We start from the raw sequence: 17,992 nt of genomic DNA, 5'->3' as shown, positions 1-17,992 counted from the left end.
GTGCTCTGCGATGGAGGCTGGCAGGGCCCTCTGAGGAACATTTGCATGTCAGCATGTTGCTTCTCTGTGCCTCACTTTCTTCATAGGAACACTGAAGACCTCAGTGCTCAGCCCCTTGAGCATTTTCTCTCTGCCTGTCTGATCTCAAGCCTGCTGCACATCTCCTACATTGTGCCGTGTCTTTGGTAACAGGCTCCCTGTGAGGCTCTGAAGGATATGAGCTGATTTCCATGTGGAATGACTTGCTAGGGTGAGAGGAAAAGCCTGCCTAGGGTTAGGCAGTTAGGAAGAAGCTAATGGAAGTCTGGGGTAGGGAGAAGGTGGGAGCTGAGGCAGATCTCAGAATTGAGATTGAAATCCAGACTTTTAGGATGGGTCTGCTTCCAAACTCATTCAGGTTGTTGGCAGAATCCAGTTCCTTGGAGGTGTAAGACTGAATATCCTGTCCCTTGCTTGCTGTCCCTTGAGGCTGACCTTAGCTCCTAAAGGCCTCTCTGGTTATGGCCCTTGGACCTAAATCTCAGAACCAGCAGTGTTATATGGAAGTCTCATGGTGGGAATTTTTCCACCCCCTTGGATCTCTCAAACTCTCTGTCCTGGGCTTCCTCCAGCTCTCCTCTGGGACAGCTCCCTGGAGTCTCCAGGATCTCTATGACTCTCCCTCTGAGGCTTCTCTTCTGCTTCTAGCTTGAGAAAGTTTCCTACTTTTAAGGGTTCATGTGAGTCAGTTGTGCCCACTCAGATAATTGAGAGTAATCCCGCATCTCAAGATCTATAACCTGAAATACTTCTGTAAAGACCTTCTTGCCATACATAGTAACATAATGACATAAGCACATGTTCTGAGGACTAAGGTGTAGGCTTCTCTATGGGGCTAGGGGGTGTCATCATTTTACTGCCTGGAACAAGGCAACATCTTATAGTCTGGACTGTCCACCAACCAGGGTCTATGCCTCCTTTGTTGCCACTCTAAAATCTGTCCTCCCCAAGCAGTTTGAATGTTGATCTGCCATGCCCTCCCCTGCTATGGGGCAGCTATCCCTCTCCCTTTGGTGATGGGCTTGCCCCTCCTGACCTCCCACCTCTATTGCACCCTTCCTAAAATTCTGGATGGGTTCATACACTTTGAATTACACTGAGGAACAGGAGGATTGTCATGAAACGGACCATCAGAAACACAGTGAGCACAGCAGACTGGGGCTTGGGTTTGTGGGGTTCAGAGCTCTGAGGAGACCCTGAAGATTTTTCTCAAGCTCCTAAGATCCAAAGCCTTATATTACTGACATGTCAAATATATTTCATCCTTAGAGCAAGCATGTAAATGGATGTGGTGTGCTATTTTAGGAGTTTTCACGGAAACTAGGTTGAACTCTTATATGGAATAAAAGCAGGAAGAGTGAAGTAAAACTTTGTTAGCCTTTGCCCTGCCTGCCTATGGATCTGGTAGTTGTGTTGGATGCCTATGTATTTCAGGACTGTGTAAGGACTAAGTGGAGGGGGGCAGGATAAACCTCATAAGTGACACAGCTTATTATTTATTCCTTACTTCTCTCCATCCTCTGTATTCCAGTGTGGAGTTCTGGCCCAACATAGCACCTTGGGGCACAGCTTTCTTGATCCTCACCCTCCTGCTCTGCTGTCCAGTATTAAAAAGTCATCCCTCAGGCCAATAAGGGCTGTTGGCAGTTGCAGATTTGTGTCTCACAATTCAGTCCTCAGCGATGCACAATACCAGAACTAAACTAACTTGGCTAAGCCTGGGTTCTGCACCCATCCCCAAACACTGACCTCTGTGGTTAGTGGATAAAAGATCCCAAAAGGCTTCACCCAGTAGATTCTACCCTTCCGTGATACCATCTCTCTGTTGGGTGTCAGGCTTGAGTCACATCCCTCACTGAGGCCACACTTGTGTATATGTGTGCACGTTAGTCTTCCTGAAGATCATGCACTCTGTCAAAAAGGCCCATCCAGCGAAGCATTATATTATCCTGGTTGCTTGCATCCATCTTTCCATACACACAAAGGATTTCCTGGTACATGTCCTGACCTGGAGTCCTAAAGGTGGTGGTTTTCATTTGAGATGAGAACCTCCTTGCATTTCTCATGTTGAATCTACTTGCATTTCCTCTGAAAGATATCTGCCACCACAGCATGGTGACTTGCTAGTTCTCCTTAGCATTTCTTCTTTCCTATCACATCCAACAACAATAGCCCTATTCAAAAACGAATACTTGCAAGCAATGAATTTGTCTTCTATTTGCTGGTATTTTTTGTGTTCCCTGCAGATATTTGCACAAGCAATCACTTTCATAATGAACTGTAATCATCAAATCAAAAGCCTGTGAGATGGTTCAAGTATTACAGAAAAAAAGAGAATAGAAGTCTACCTCCAAGATGAACTGAGATTTTATTTTACTTTTTGAATTTTGATTCTAGGTAACGGGACACTGATTGGAGCATCAGCAAATGTGGTTTGTGCAGGAATTGCAGAGAAGCATGGATATGGATTCTCTTTCATGGAATTTTTCAGGTACTTAAAAAATTGGGGCTGATGCACTGGGACGACCCAGAGGGATGGTACAGGGACGGAAGAGGGAGTGGGGTTCAGGATGGGGAACACGTGTATACCTGTGGCAGATTCATGTTGATGTATGGCAAAACCAATACAATATTGTAAAGTAATTAACCTCCAATTAAAATAAATAAATGTATATTAAAAAATAAAAAGATATAAAACAGGAAAAATAAAACTTACACACAATAAAAAAATAAATTTTCTATATAGTCTAAATTTATTAGTTCCTAAGCTTAAATCATTAAAAATAAGCCACACATATTTAATATAAGTATGTTTTAATAATCAGCAAGACATTGGTATTTTATGATGCTTTGAACATTCCAATGGGGATTTGTGCCTTGACTGTCCAGGATGAGGGTGCATAATGAGAGTTTGACATCCTGCATGGTATTACCTAGTGAAAAAATTCATGGTAGAAAGGATCCAGGAATATTGAAGACTGGGGGCAGCCTGGGAGCAGGTGCCTCTCAGAAGTATAGCACAGAGAGGAGTCCCTGGATGGGGGAGTGCAGCTGATGCCAGCTCCTGCAAAGGAGAATCTGCTCTGAGGGAGCTGGGCTTTCTCTGGGGCCCCAGCCATTGCACGCTTGTTTTTTAATGGCACCACTGCAATTTAGATGCAGGAACTGGGTAAAATAGTCATTGGTGGTGCCTGTAAAATAGTGCTGCCAAAATGAACTGAAATTTATTTGGGGAATACAGTGGTGGCTATCTCATGGAGGCATGCATCCACATCGTCTAGGCTGAACCCAACTTTGGATTTCTAGAAATAAGAGACAATTACCTTTATGGATATATACAGCTCTTAAGGCCACATTCTTTTGCAGTAACATAATTATAAATTCAGATCTCACTGAATTATAAATTCAGTACTCTCCAGACACCAGATACCATAATCCACTTCTCTGTGTTTCAGGCTGGGCTTTCCAATGATGGTTGTCTCCTGCATGGTTGGGATGTGTTACCTCCTTGTTGCTCATATCGTGATGGGATGGAATTAGTAGATATACAATGTATGAAGACTAAGGGAAAAGATCCATCATCAATGTCAGTAGAAAACTGCCGCAAAACCACTCTTTGGAGAAAAAAAGGTGCTTACCATGGGGGTGCTCTGGAATGGAGACCTTTGCTATCCACATTCTTATTTGAGTGAAGCTGGCAAACTGATAAATATGAGATAACTTACCCAAGATTCTACTATAGGAAAATGTGTATATTTCAATATATATCTTGCTCTGTTCTATAGGAAAAGACACAAAAGGCTTGTATTGTTTAAATGTCACTTCTTCTGAGATGACTGTTTGCCTTCATGTAATCACTTTTTATTTTAAAATAATAAGAATTCAAATTGTATACTCTGAATGCATACCCTTCTTGGGAAGGGCATACAACTTGGAAGGAAACATTAAACGTATTTAAAACATACTGCCCCTTGAGAAAAGGTCTTAGAATTCGTTAGTCTCTTACTTTTCAGTAGAGAAACTATTGATGTTGTCCATATAGGTCTGCTCCTGTGGATACAGCAGGACGAATAGAAGGAAAGTAGATCTGAATGGGCAGATGGAAGATACTTAGCTCTGTCCATCATTTTTGTTCTTCAGCAAGTGAAAATAAATGTTCATGTCTGCAATAAAAGAAATAATGAAAGTTCCATCAGATTTTCTATCAAGTTTGTCAATTCTCCTGATACTGTCTCCAGAATTAATAGGTAAATGATCCAGTACCTATTAAATCCTGTTTCATCATGATAGAAAGAGACAGCACTGAAGGAACAAATGGCTTTTCTATGAATGTTGAAACGACAGAGTTAAACATTGTTCTGATGCCTCATGCATAAACCCTGAAGGTCCAAGGACGATGGGGACACACTTTTACAGTCTGAATTCAAGATAAAGAGTGTTCTTCTACTGCGTATGAAGATCATGTCTTTCTTGAGTTGCATTAGTAGCTATGTACAGGTTTGAAAGTCACCTCTATCCAGATTAGGGCCATGTGCAGGCAAGGGTGGAGGGACAGGTGGCCAAGCAACAGACACAACTAACATGGGAATTGGAACCACTTCCTCTTGCAATTTGTGTGTGCCTTGCAGATCTTGGGCCCCAGTCTCCGAAACACCACATAACAGAGGACAATGTGCATGCCTAACTTTATGGATCAGTTGGTTAGAGGATATTTGGTTTACAGCACACGGCTCCACTTTGCCTGGTGGCAGTGTTTCCCACAATAAAGTCTTCAATCTGTAGCAGGGCCCAGTAGCAGCCAAGAGCTGCTTTTACAGTGAAGACTAGTAGTCAGAATGGGAGCGTGTGGACCTTATCCAGCCATTCATGCTCTGCATTGTGATTTCCCCAAGGAGGTCAGCCAGAGACACTGGGACTCCTTCAGTGTGCTATGCCATTGCAAAAGGCCCAGTTGACAAGGCAGGTTGCTTGACAGCTAGGCCTGCTGAAGGGCCTTCATTTGCTTGAGTGTCCCTCAACATGTGCAGCTTCAGGAAGTCATCTGGTAATGGGTTGGAGTAGCTTCTCCAATGTGTTATATGTTTCCTACAAGATTGAAAGTGGACCTCCAAGAATTGTACTTTTAAATTTTTGTGTGTGATTAGTGCAATAATTTGTCTCTCACTTTGCAGGGTAATTTTAAGTCACTGATTGGTATTAGCCTTTAAATTTTCCACTGAGAAATGAAACTGAGGTGGTGTATTTTTTTGCTTTTACTACCTTGGTATGGATGAGAAGCTTCCTAATATAAAAGAGAACAGTTTTGGAGAGTCTGACAGTTATTTATCATATTATCTATCCCAGGACTTATTCTGGAGCTAGGGAAATAACCTCAAGATGGGTCTACTACTCCACAGAATCAAATATTGTATGAGCTTAGACCAAGAATGCATCCACCATTTGACCTCTGTAGGCTGCTACTCTGTAAGTAACTAGAGGGCATTGTGGGTCACTGAGAATTGCAGAAAATTAATACTAGAAAAGAAAATCTGTTTTCATCAATGTACAAATTACTGTTATTGTGCTTGTTCAGTTGCTAAGAGGTGTCTGACTATTTGCAACCCAATGAAATGCAGCATGCCAGGCTTCCCTGTCCTTCAGTATCTCCCAGGGTTTGCTCAAACTCATATACATTGAGTTGGTGATGCCATCCAAACATCTCATCCTCTGTTGCCCACTTCTCCTCCTGCCCTCAATCTTTCCCAGCATCAGGGTCTTTTCCATTGAGTCAGTTCTTCGCATCAGGTGGCTGAAGTATTGGAGCTTCAGCTTCAATATCAGTCCTTCTAAGGAATATTCAGGGTTGATTTCCTTTAGGATTGAGTGATTTGATCTCCTTGCTGTCCAAGGGACTCTCAAAAGTCTTCTCCAATACCACAGTTCAAAAGCATCAATTCTTCGGCACTCAGCCATCTTTATGGCCTAACTCTCACACCTGTACATGACTACAGGAAAACCATAGATTTGACTATACAGGCCTTTGTCTGCAAAGTGATTTTTCTGGTTTTTAATACACTGTCTAGGTTTGTCATAGCTTTTCTTCCAAGGAGCAAGCACCTTTTAATTTTATGACTGCAGCCACCATCTGCAGTGATTTTGGAGGCCAAGAAAATAAAATATGTCACTGTTTCCATTATTTCCCCATCTATTTGCCATGAAGGGATAGATCAGATGCCATAATCTTAGTTTTTCGAATGTTGAGTGTTAATTTTTCACTCTCCTCTTTCATCTTCACCAAGAGGCTCTTAGGTTCCTCTTCACTTTCTGCCATTAGAGTGGTATCATCTGCATATCTGAGATTGTTGATATTTCTCCTGGAAATCTTGATTCCAGCTTGGGATTCGTCACAATGGGTATCTAGCTGATGTATTCTGCATGTAAGTTAAATGTTGTCATGTCTAAGTGTTGTCAGTGAAATAGAAGTAGATGCATTTTTTTTTAAATTCCTTTGCCTTTTCTATGATCCAGTGGATGTTGGCAGTTTGGTCTCTGGTTCCTTTATCTTTTCTAAATTCAGCTACTACATCTGGAAGTTGTCTATTTAACTGCTAAAGCCTAGCTTGAAGGATATTGAGAATTACCTTGCTAGCATGTGAAATGAGTGCAATTGTATGGTAGTATGAGCATTCTTCGGCATTGCCTTTCTTTGGGATAGCAATGAAAAATGACCTTTTCCAGTTCTGTGGCCACTGCTGAATTTCCAAATTTGCTGGCATTTTCAGTGCAACACTTTTACAACGTCATCTTTTAGGACTTGAAATAGCTCACCTGGAGTTCCATCACCTCCACCTAGCTTTGTTCATAATAATACTTCCAAGGCCCACTTGACTTCACATTCCAGGATGTCTAGTTCTAGGTGAACAACTGCATCATCATGGTTATCCCGGTCATTAAGACATTTTTTTGTACAGTTTTGTGTATTCCTGTTACCTCTTTTTAATATCTTCTGCTTCTGTTAGATCCTTACTGTTTCTGTCCCTTATTGTGCCCATTTTGAATGAAATATTCCCTTTATATCTCTAGTTTTCTTGAAGAGAGCTCTATTCTTTCCCATTCTATTGTTTTCCCCTATTTCACTGCATTGTTCACTTAAGAAGGCTTTCTTTTCTCTCCTTGCTGTTCTCTGGAACTCTACCTTCAGTTGGGTGCATCTTTCCCTTTATCTTTTGCCTTTAACTTCTCCTCTTTTCTCAGCTATTTGTAAGGCCTCCTAGGAGAACCATTTTGGCTTGTTACATTTCTTTTTCTTTGGGATGGTTTTGATCACTGACTCCTGTGCAATGCTATGAACCAACTCATTGGAAAAGACCCTGGTGCTGGGAAAGATTGAAGGCAGAAGAAGAAGAGGGCGACAGAGGATGAGATGTTTGGATGCCATCACTGATTCAGTGGACATGAATTTGGGCAAACTCTGGGAGATGGTGAGGGACAGGGAAGCCTGGTGTGCTGTGGTCCATGGGATTGTGAAGAGTTGAATACGACTTGGTGATTGAATGACAGACCCTATGATGAAAAGGACATTTTTTTTTGGTGTTAGTTCTAGAAGGTCCTGTAGGTCTTCATAGAACTATTCAACTTCAGCTTCTTTGGTATCAGTGGTTGGGGAATAGATTTAGATTAGTGTGATGTTGAATGGTTTTCCTTGGAAATGAATCGAGCTCATTCTGTTGTTTTGGAGATTGCACCCAAGTGATGCATTTTATACTCTCTTGTTGACAATAGGGCTACTCCATTTCTTCTAAGGGATCCTTGCTCACAGGAGTAGATGTAATGGCCATCTGAATTAAATTCCCCCATTCCCATCCATTTTAGTTCACTGATTCCCAAAATGTCAATGTTCACTCTTGCCATCTCCTGCTTGACTACATCCAATTTACCTTGACTCACAGACCTCACATTCCAGGTTCTTATGCAATATTGTTCTTTACAGCATCAGACTTTACTTTCACCACCAGACACTCAACAACTAGGAGTCATTTCTCTTTGGTCCAGCTGCTTTATTCTTTCTTGAGCTATTTCTCTGCTCTTCTGCAGTAAAGTATTGGATACTTTCTGACCTGGGAGGCTCATCTTCTGGTGTCATATCTTTTTGCCTTTTCATACTGTTCATGTGGTTCTCTAGGCAAGAATACTGGAGTGGTTTGCCATTCCCTTCTCCAGTGGACCATGTATTGTCAGAACTCTCCACCATGACCTGCTTATCTTGGTTAACTCTGCATGTCATGGCTCACGGCTTCACTAGTTACAGAAGGCTGTGGCCCATGTGATAATTTTGTTTATCTTTATGTGATTGTGGTTTTCATTCTGGAGGCTGTGAGATTGTAATTCTTGCTTTTTCTGTGTGCCCTCTGATGGATGAGGATAAGAGGCTTGTGCAAGCTTCCTGATGGGAGGGATTGGCTTTGGGGAAAACTGGGTCTTGCTTTGGTGGGCAGGGCCATGCTCAGTAAATGTTTAATACAATTGTCTGCTGATGGGTGATGAGGAAGCCCAAGGTGGTGGAATAGAAGGTCATGCACTCATCTTCTCTCGCGAGAACACCAAAATCACCACTAGCTATTGAATAACTATTGATAGGAGAACATTGGAACACCACTAAAAAAGATACCTTATATCCAAGGACACAGGAGAAGCCACAACAAGACAGTAGGAGAGGAACAATCAAATTGAAATCAAATCCCATACCCAACAGGTGGGTTACCCACACTTTGGAGAACAATAATTCCAAAGAAGGTCTTGCTCTATTATGAAGGTTCTAGGCCCCTCATCAGACTTCTCAACCTGGGGATTTGGCAAAGGGACTGGGAGTTCCCAGGGAATCTGACATTGAAGAAAAGAGAGATTTGATTACAGAAACTCCACAGGACTGGGGAAAGCAGACACTCTAGGAGAGCAGAAACAAAACCTTGTGTGTATCAGGACCCAGGGGAAAGGAGCAGTGACCCCACAAGAGACTGAACCAGATCTACCTGTGAGTGTTTGAGGATCTCCTTTGGAGGTTGGAGGTGTGGGTTGGCAGAAGCCAGTCACAGGCGCTGGCAGCAGAAGTTCTGGGAGGCGCATATTGGCCTACGTCCTTTCAGAGGTTGCCTTTAGCCCTGCCATAGAGCTAGTAGACTCTAGGACTAGGTCACCTCAGGCCAAGCAACTAACAGGGCAGGAGCACAGCTGCATTCACCAGCAGACAAGTTCTTGTTAAATGGCTGCAAATGGCTATGATCTTTCACCACACCTTCCTCTGAAGATGTGAGGGGAGATCACAAGCATGTCCTCAGTTGTGCTGAAGGATTCTTTCTTAAAGGAATATTGCCTCCTTTGAAGAACATACTTAGGTCTAGGAAATGGCCGAGGTCATTAACCCTTCTTAGGATCCTTGATACTTCTTATCAGATCCAGATTTCATCCAGTTTTATGTGTGAAGCTACCCATGTAATTCATTACCATGAACTCCACGATCAACTTGCCTTTTGGCATAGGTCTCTGAAGTTCACTGCGGTCAATGTGCCCACCCTGACTGTGACAATGAAGTGCTTCACAATGAAGTGCTTCGCAATGAAGTACCTCTTTTGCCTTGGGATCACATTATCACCATTGGGAAAAGAGGACTCCCTTCCATTACTGTGTCCCCTACTCTCAACAGCTCTCCAGAGGAGAGTCATAACAGGGGTTTCCAAGGATGTTGTGCCCTCCTTTATGCCTTACCACACTTGATGCCTTCATGAAGGAAGTGGCCTCTGGATTCTCTTGCAGAGAATGGATGGAGCAGCGTGGTAGATCAGACACAGTCAGTCCAAGCCTTTGGATTCTTTTGTATATATTCCAAGAACTAACCAGCTGTACCTAGAATTTACACCCCATTAGGGAAATAAAAAAGAAGTGGTCTTTTTCAGGCTTCACAGGCAAAAGAGCAGATCAGGCTTCTGATCTTGCTTCTAACCTGCCTGGACACTGCCCAGACTGGGAGTGACCAGGAGAGACTGCCTGATGTGAGTGCAAGGCTTGTAGTACCATAGATAAGATGGGGGAAGAATTTTGAGATTGTTGAGCCCCTGGAGAGGGCCTGGCCAACCAAGCCCCAGACTTAACAACATTCCAGGTTTTACAAGACAAAACAAACAACATTATCATGAAATCAGGCTTGCAGTTTGGTCACAGGTTGATGGTGATATCTGTCTTGGGATTATAAGTGGGAACCTGAATTGTAATCTTTGAAGTCTCACCCACAGAGTAGATGCACTTCCTGGGAACTTTTCCCAATTGGGACTCCAGATGTGCTATGACACGGGACTTCCCAGTGCTGATTCAGTCTGGATGTTGGTCAAAACCCAATTTAGTGATGTATTCCCTGCTCTTTCTATCTCTCTTTTCTTTTAATGTTAGTATATTTAACTTAAGCTAGATAATTCTCTAATAAATATTTGTATTACTTATTTGTATATAACAAGTGGATTATTTTGTTAGCAAACCCTTTAAACATGAAACAAAAATGAAGACTTTTGGCAAAATACACCTCTTCCAAGTGATCAACCCAACATATGTAATTTCAAATTCCGAGTAAGTGCTGACTTGTTGAAGCATTATATTTCATCCTTCATTGTGTGATATACACTGACTCCAATTCCCTATGTACTCCCTACACAGAGTGGGAACTTTTTCAATAAGCAAAATAGTTTTTCTTGAAGTAGACTTTATACCTCTTTATCAGGATATACTAGTTTGTTAGATCCCTGGAGAAATGAAGGGTTTGGGGAATAAGTCTTGAGGCAAATTCATATCATCTTGGGAGACAACTAACTCAAGTGCAGCCACAAAATGTTTGTTACACGATGAGGCTGCTCTCCTATACAGTCCTGAGGGAGGTCCAGTCAGAGTTTTTTGGTTCAGTGTTCTCAGGTAGGTCTGAGTTTAATTACATATCTTTGTCCCATTATCAGGGTCCCACTTCTTTCCCACCAGCATCATTGCCAACCCTCACATTCAGGCTCTGGGTCTGGGCCTCAGCAGATATGCTGGCTCCTTCCAAGTTGCCTTCAAAGCTTTCTGACCAACTACTCACGCTATCAGTTGAAGACATTATCCTTGGCTTTCAGCTCCTATACAGTTTCCTGTTTATCTGTCAGGAGAAGCCATGTGATTCCAGACACCTTGGTGATCAAAGTCCACTGAGGTCCAATGTCTTGTCCTCCTGCTGACCTTCAAGGATAGCAATGCTGCTGTAGCCATGAGCAGCATGGTTCTATTCTCTCCAGAAAGGAGGTGAAAACCCTGCCTCCCTCAGAAATGTGAGGAAAATAGTTCCAGTTCTTACTATGGGAGTTTTTTTCCTGGATCCACTTAAGTTATGGATTTGGCAGGGAAAACTGCAAAATATGAGAAGACTTTGAAGAAGTAACTCTTTGCAAAGTATGGTCACAATATTAAGAAACTACAAAGGGGAGTGAAGTGCCTGTAGTTTGTAATGTTTAAATAGCATTCAGTTCAGTTCAGCTCAGCTCAGTCGCTCAGTCGTGTCTGACTCTTTGCAACCCCATGAATCGCAGTACACCAGGCCTCCCTGTCCACTACCAACTCCCGGAGTTCACTCAGATTCACGTCCATCGAGTCAGTGATGCCATCCAGCGATCTCATCCTCAGTCGTTCCCTTGTCCTCCTACCCTCAATCCCTCCCAGCATCAGAGTCTTTTTCAATAAGTCAACTCTTCGCATGAGGTGGCCAAAGTACTGGAGTTTCAGCTTTAACATCATTCCTTCCAAAGAATACCCAGGGCTGATCTCCTTTAGAATGGACTGGTTGGATCTCCTTGCAGTCCAAAGGACTCTCAAGAGCCTTCTCTAACACCACAGTTCAAAAGCATCAATTCTTCAGTGCTCAGACTTCTTCACAGTCCAACTCTCACATCCATACATGACTACTGGAAAAACCATAGCCTTGACTAGACGGACCTTAGTCGGCAAAGTAATGTCTCTGCTTTTGAATATGCTATCTAGGTTGGTCATAACGTTTCTTCCAAGGAGAAAGCATCTTTTAATTTCATGGCTGCAGTCACCATCTGCAGTGATTTGGGAGCCCCCAAAAATAAAGTCTGACACTGTTTCCACTGTTTCCCCATCTATTTCCCATGAAGTGATGGGACCAGATGCCATGATGTTCGCTTTCTGAATGCTGAGCTTTAAGCAAACTTTTTCACTCTCCCCTTTCACTTTCATCAAGAGGCTTTTTAGCTCCTCTTTGCTTTCTGCCATAAGGGTGGTGTCATCTGCATATCTGAGGTTTTTGATATTTCTCCCAGCAATCTTGATTCCAGCTTGTGTTTCTCCCAGTCCAGAGTTTCTCATGATGTACTCTGCATAGAAGTTAAATAAGCAGGGTGACAATATACAGCCTTGATGTACTCCTTTTCCTATTTGGAACCAGTGTGTTGTTCCATGTCCAGTTCTAACTGTTGCTTCCTGACCTGCATACAGATTTCTCAAGAAGCAAGTCAGGTGGTCTGGTATTCCCATCTCTTTCAGAATTTTCCACAGTTTATTGTGATCCACACAGTCAAAGGCTTTGGCATAGTCAATAAAGCAGTGATCAGTGGAGAAATAACTCCAGAAAGAATGAAGGGATGGAGCCAAAGCAAAAACAATACCCAGCTGTGGATGTGACTGGAGATAGAAGCAAGGCCTGATGCTGTAAAGAGCAATATTGCATAGGAACCTGGAATGTCAGGTCCATGAATCAAGGCAAATTGGAAGTGGTCAAACAAGAGATGGCAAGAGTAAACATCAACATTCTAGGACTCAGCAAACTAAAATGGACTGGAGTGGGTGAATTTAACTCAGATGACCAATATATCTACTACTGCAGGCAGAAATCCCTCAGAAGAAATGGAGTAGCCATCATGGTCAACAAAAGAGTCTGAAATGCCATACTTGGATGCAATCTCAGAAACGACAGAATGATCTCTGTTCATTTCCAAGGCAAACTGTTCAATATCACGGTAATCCAAGTCTATGCCCCAACCAGTAACGCTGAAGAAGCTGAAGTTTAACTGTTCTATGAAGATCTACAAGACCTTTTAGAACTAACTCCCAAAAAAGGTGTCCTTTTCATTATGCTGCTGCTATTGCTGCTAAGTCGCTTAGTCGTGTCCAACTCTGTGTGACCCCAAAGAGGGCAGCCTACCAGGCTCCGCTGTCCCTGGGATTCTCCAGGCAAGAACACTGGAGTGGGTTGCCATTTTCTTCTCCAATGGATGAAAGTGAAAAGTGAAAGTGAAGTCACTCAGTCGTGTCCGACTCTGTGCGACCCCATGGACTGCAGCCTATCAGGCTCCTCCGTCCATGGGAGTTTCCAGGCAAGAGTACTGGAGTGGGGTGATATTGCCTTCTCCTTTTTATTATAGGGGACTGGAATATAAAAGTAGGAAGTCAAGAAACACCTGGCATATCAGGCAAATTTGGCCTTGGAATGCGGAATGAAGCAGGGCAAAGACTAATAGAGTTTTGCCAAGAAGATGCACTGGTCATAGCAAACACCCTCTTCCAACAACACAAGAGAAGACTCTACACATGGACATCACCAGATGGTCAACACTGAAATCAGATTGATTATATTCTTTGCAGCAAAAGATGGAGAAGCTCTATACAGTCAACAAAAGCAAGACCAGGAGCTGACTGTGGCTCAGATCATGAACACTTTATTATCAAATTCAGACTCAAATTGAAGAAAGTAGGGAAAACCATCCAAGTATGACCTAAATCAAATCCCTTATGATTATGTAGTGGAAGTGAGAAATAGATTTAAGGGCCTAGATCTGATAGATAGAGTGCCTGATGAACTATGGAATGAGGTTTGTGAGATTGTACAGGAGACAGGGATTGAGACCATCCCCATGGAAAAGAAATACCATTATCACTCCCTAAAGCTCCCTCACCTAAAGATGGTGACTACAGCCATGAAATTAAAAGACGCTTACTCCTTGGAAGAAAAGTTATGTCCAACCTAGATAGCCTATTGAAAAGTAGACATTACTTTGCTAACAAAGGTCCATCTAGTCAAGGCTATGGTTTCTCCTGTGGTCATGTATGGATGTGAGAGTTGGACTATGAAGAAAGCTGAGTGCTGAGGAATTGATGCTTTTGAACTGTGGTCTTGGAGAAGACTCTTGAGGGTCCCTTGGACTTAAAGGAGATCCAACCAGTGCATTCTGAGGGAGATCAGCCCTGGGTATTCTTTGGAAGGAATGATGCTGAAGCTGAAACTCCAGTACTTTGGCCACCTCATGCGAAGAGTTGACTCATTGGAAAAGACTCTGACGCTGGGAGGGATTGGGGGCAGGAGGAGAAGGGGACGACAGAGGATGAGATGGTTGGATGGTATAACTGACTCAATGGACGTGAGTCTGAGTGAACTCCAGGAGTTGGTGATGGACAGGAGGGCCTGGCATGCTGCGATTCATGGGGTTGCAAAGAGTTTGACCTGACTGAGTGACTGAACTGTACTGAACTGAAAGCTATGTGAAGAGGGCCTCCAGACAATATTTGGTGAAATGATACAGCACACTTTTCGTTTGCTGAAAAGAGGAAAAGAGATACCAGTGTCAATCCCCCTTTCTTCTAGCTCCTGCCAGCAGTTTCCATTGGCCAAACCCAACCAGAATTACAGGGTGTTGGACACCTTTCAGAGAATTCCCTGGTGGCTCAGATGGTAAAGCGTCTGCCTGCAATATGGGAGACCCAAGTTCGATCCCTGGGTTGGGAAGATCTCCTGGAGAAGGAAATGGCAACCCACTCCAGTATGTTGTCTATGTCAGCCAGCTTCTGGGCCAGAAGCAGAATGGAGAAAGGAGAGGTGAGCCTATAGGTCGGAGGGAGGAGCTGCAGCTCGCTTAGAAAGTTCATGTTTCTTTGCTCTGGGAAGATTCCATGCCTCCTCTACTCCAAGACCTCACAATTGATCAACTCCCATTTGCAATTTTACTCCACTGAGTTCATGGAAATCCACCAAAAAGAACATTGTCATTAGTAAATTTACAAATTTATTTCTGCAGCTTGATCCAAATTTCTGTCTTATCAAATAATAGCAGTGCCTCTGGCTTCATCAAAGGCCTCGTGTGTACTCTGAATCTTGAACCTTCATTTTTTCAGGAGTTGTACTTTTTCTAAAAAGAAACTGCTCTCCTCTGCATCATCTACCACACCCTTTCCACCCACAAACAGACATAACTTCACAGGCTTCATTCATTCATTCATTTGTTAATTTAAAGACATTTATTTATTTCTTTTTTTTTTTTAATGTTCCAGGCAATGTTTCCAGGTTCTAGAGTTGGGAAAGTGAAAACAAACAAAAAATTCTGATGGTATGGAACTTCCATTTAAGACTATCTTAAAAATACTCATCTCCCTCTAACCACCACCCCAGTTCCTAAAACTTTTGGAAACATTTTCTTCTGTGCCATTTGCATCTTTTGTTTTCCAATTCATTCACTTTTTATTGCTATAAATAATTCAGGCATAAAAAATTGGAAAATATAATGATTATCTATGTATGCACTACCCATTTTACTTGAAAAAAAAATACTGCATGTAATGCAAGATTACTCTCTATCCTTCTCAATAACATCAGCCCCCAACTAAAGGTAAATATAAGCATAGATTTGATGGTTTTGCTCTGCTTTATGTAGTCAAATGGAGAAGGTAATGACATCCTACTCCAGTACTCTTGCCTGGAAAATCCCATGGATCAATCAAAATTTCCCATGTTATTACATGGTCTGGACCTTGTGTCAACACCAAGCCTCACCTGTGCTGGTGCATTAGCTGTGTTGGGCTCTCCTCTCTGTAGGTGAGTGACAATCACTTACTGAGTTTGTTCTTTGTGCTGGGCAATTTTCTAGGTACCTGTCCTAATGGTGTTTATCTTCAAGAGAGACAGAAAGTAGATTAGATAAATGCTCAGGCAGTGGTGAGCTCTGGGAAGAAAGATGCAGTCAGCAGTTCTATCTAGGTTGGTTGGGGACAGGACATCTGGACAGAAACAAAGTGAAGGACCAGATGTGGAAATTTCTAGAGAAGGAAGGAGCAGCCAAGTGCTCAGGGAGTAAGCTCCCAAGGCAAGGGTATGTTGGAGTGTTCCTGTCATAGCAGAGTGACCTTAGGAGAGAGGAACCCCGGGTCTGACCCTGCAAGATATAGGCCTAGCAGAGGAATTTAGATATTGGTTCATTGGAAGAAAAAACTAGATGAATGAATGGAATGTTGAAGGGAGAGTGTCATTCCCAGCTGTCCTAGAAACATGCTGGAATCTCCATTGCTGTGTCAAAGGCAAACGTTGGGCAAAATAGGAAGACTGATTTTATTTAGGTTATTGCAATGAAGAGAAAAAAACAGATCCACAAATCAGCATCTCAGAAGGGTGGACTTGCTTCTTTTTGTGTGGAGTAAACAAGCTACAGATGAGGTGATTTGTAACTGGGGTTGTTTCCTGAAAGGGACATGTCAATTATTATTTTAGCCAATCATGAAAAAAAGTTTTAATTACTGATCAATCATGAGATGAAGGACAGGAAGTGGAGGGTCTGTGTTTGCCCTTGGCAGTTGCAATTGTATAACCACAGGACCTCAGGTCACCCTGTTTCAAACATTCAAGTAAAACCCATCTTAAAACTGAGAATATCTAAATATAAATATCTGAATACAAAATGTGAATTTTTACTTGCTTTGTCCAGTGGGAAGGTCCAGTTCACAAACCCTGGTGAGGGTCCCAGTTCATGGAGGTGAGGTATACAGTACTGCTCACCACTAGTAATGGTCTCCTCACTGCAGGCTACACCCACTGCCTCCCCTGTGGGGTTGGAGTAGCTAAAGAGAGCTCAAGAAGCAAAGCATTGGTCCGTACAATACTTTATTCACAGAGGAGAGACTCAGCAAGAACCAAGTCTGGTCTGTGGTGTACTGTATCTTTTGATTTCCTAATGTCAACACCAGGTAATGGGCTGCATGGTCCCCTCCCTGCTGCAGGCAAAGACCCTGTCTCCTTCCCACAGGGACAGATAAACTAGTGGGCTGGACAATGCTCTGGGCCTAGGGCCCTGGAGGTACAATCCCAGGAAGGGATGACAGACCCCATGATAGTTGCTTTCCCAACCAGCCTCTTAAGAGAAAAGCAACAAGAGCTAGTACAAAATCCACGGCAGAACTTCTGAGAAGCAAATTCTTTTGTCTTCATTCCTGTCCCTGTCATCAGCACCGGCTAGTTCTTGAGCTCTCTCTTCCTCTCAGGCCCCAAAATGCCCCACATGCAGCCCATTCCTTCCCTACCCACCTCAACTTTCTTGGATTTATCTTCCATCCTCTTCCAGTCTTACATTTTCAGTGCAAAAATTCCCACAGTCTTTCCTTTGTTTCCTTTACATGTTGCTGGGTTGTTGTCGTTGTTGCTGTTGTTTTTACACCTCATTTATGTAAACTTATGAAAAGACCACCTTTTTCCTCCTTGGTGGTTCCTCTCTCAGAGATCCAAACAGTCTCAGATGCTGAAGGTGAGGTAGCATGAGGATTATAACACTAGAATATAATGCTCGTTTTCAGTTTTTCTTCCCACATCACACTGGACTTTAAGGGCTTCCCTGGTGGCTCAGAGGTTAAAGCGTCTGCCTGCAATGCAGGAGCCGATTATACAGAGTGAAGTAAGCCAGAAAGAAAAACACCAATACAGTATACTAATGCATATATATGGAATTTAGAAAGATGGTAACAATAACCCTGTATGCGAGACAGCAAAAGAGACACAGATGTATAGAACAGTCTTTTGGACTCTGTGGGAGAGAGAGGGGGTGGGATGATTTGGGGGAATGTCATGGAAACATGTATAATATCATATAAGAAACGAATTGCCAGTCCAGGTTTGATACAGGATCCTTGGGGC

At 42.7% G+C, this 17,992-nt stretch overlaps 1 protein-coding gene across 1 annotated transcript in view; it reads left to right on the top strand.

The window, feature by feature from the left end:
• Positions 1–3,579, top strand: part of OCA2 (OCA2 melanosomal transmembrane protein) — a 283,390-nt gene extending 279,811 nt beyond the window's left edge. The window contains exons 22-23 of the mRNA XM_068968987.1: positions 2,437–2,530; positions 3,495–3,579. Of these exons, the coding sequence (XP_068825088.1) occupies positions 2,437–2,530; positions 3,495–3,579 (179 nt within the window). The remainder of the gene's footprint in view (positions 1–2,436; positions 2,531–3,494) is intronic.
• The last annotated feature ends 14,413 nt before the right edge of the window (positions 3,580–17,992 follow it).

This window comes from Capricornis sumatraensis, chromosome 3 (genome assembly GCF_032405125.1).
Source record: "Capricornis sumatraensis isolate serow.1 chromosome 3, serow.2, whole genome shotgun sequence".
NCBI classification, from domain to species: domain Eukaryota; kingdom Metazoa; phylum Chordata; class Mammalia; order Artiodactyla; family Bovidae; genus Capricornis; species Capricornis sumatraensis.
This window is presented reverse-complemented; position numbering and strand designations above follow the sequence as displayed.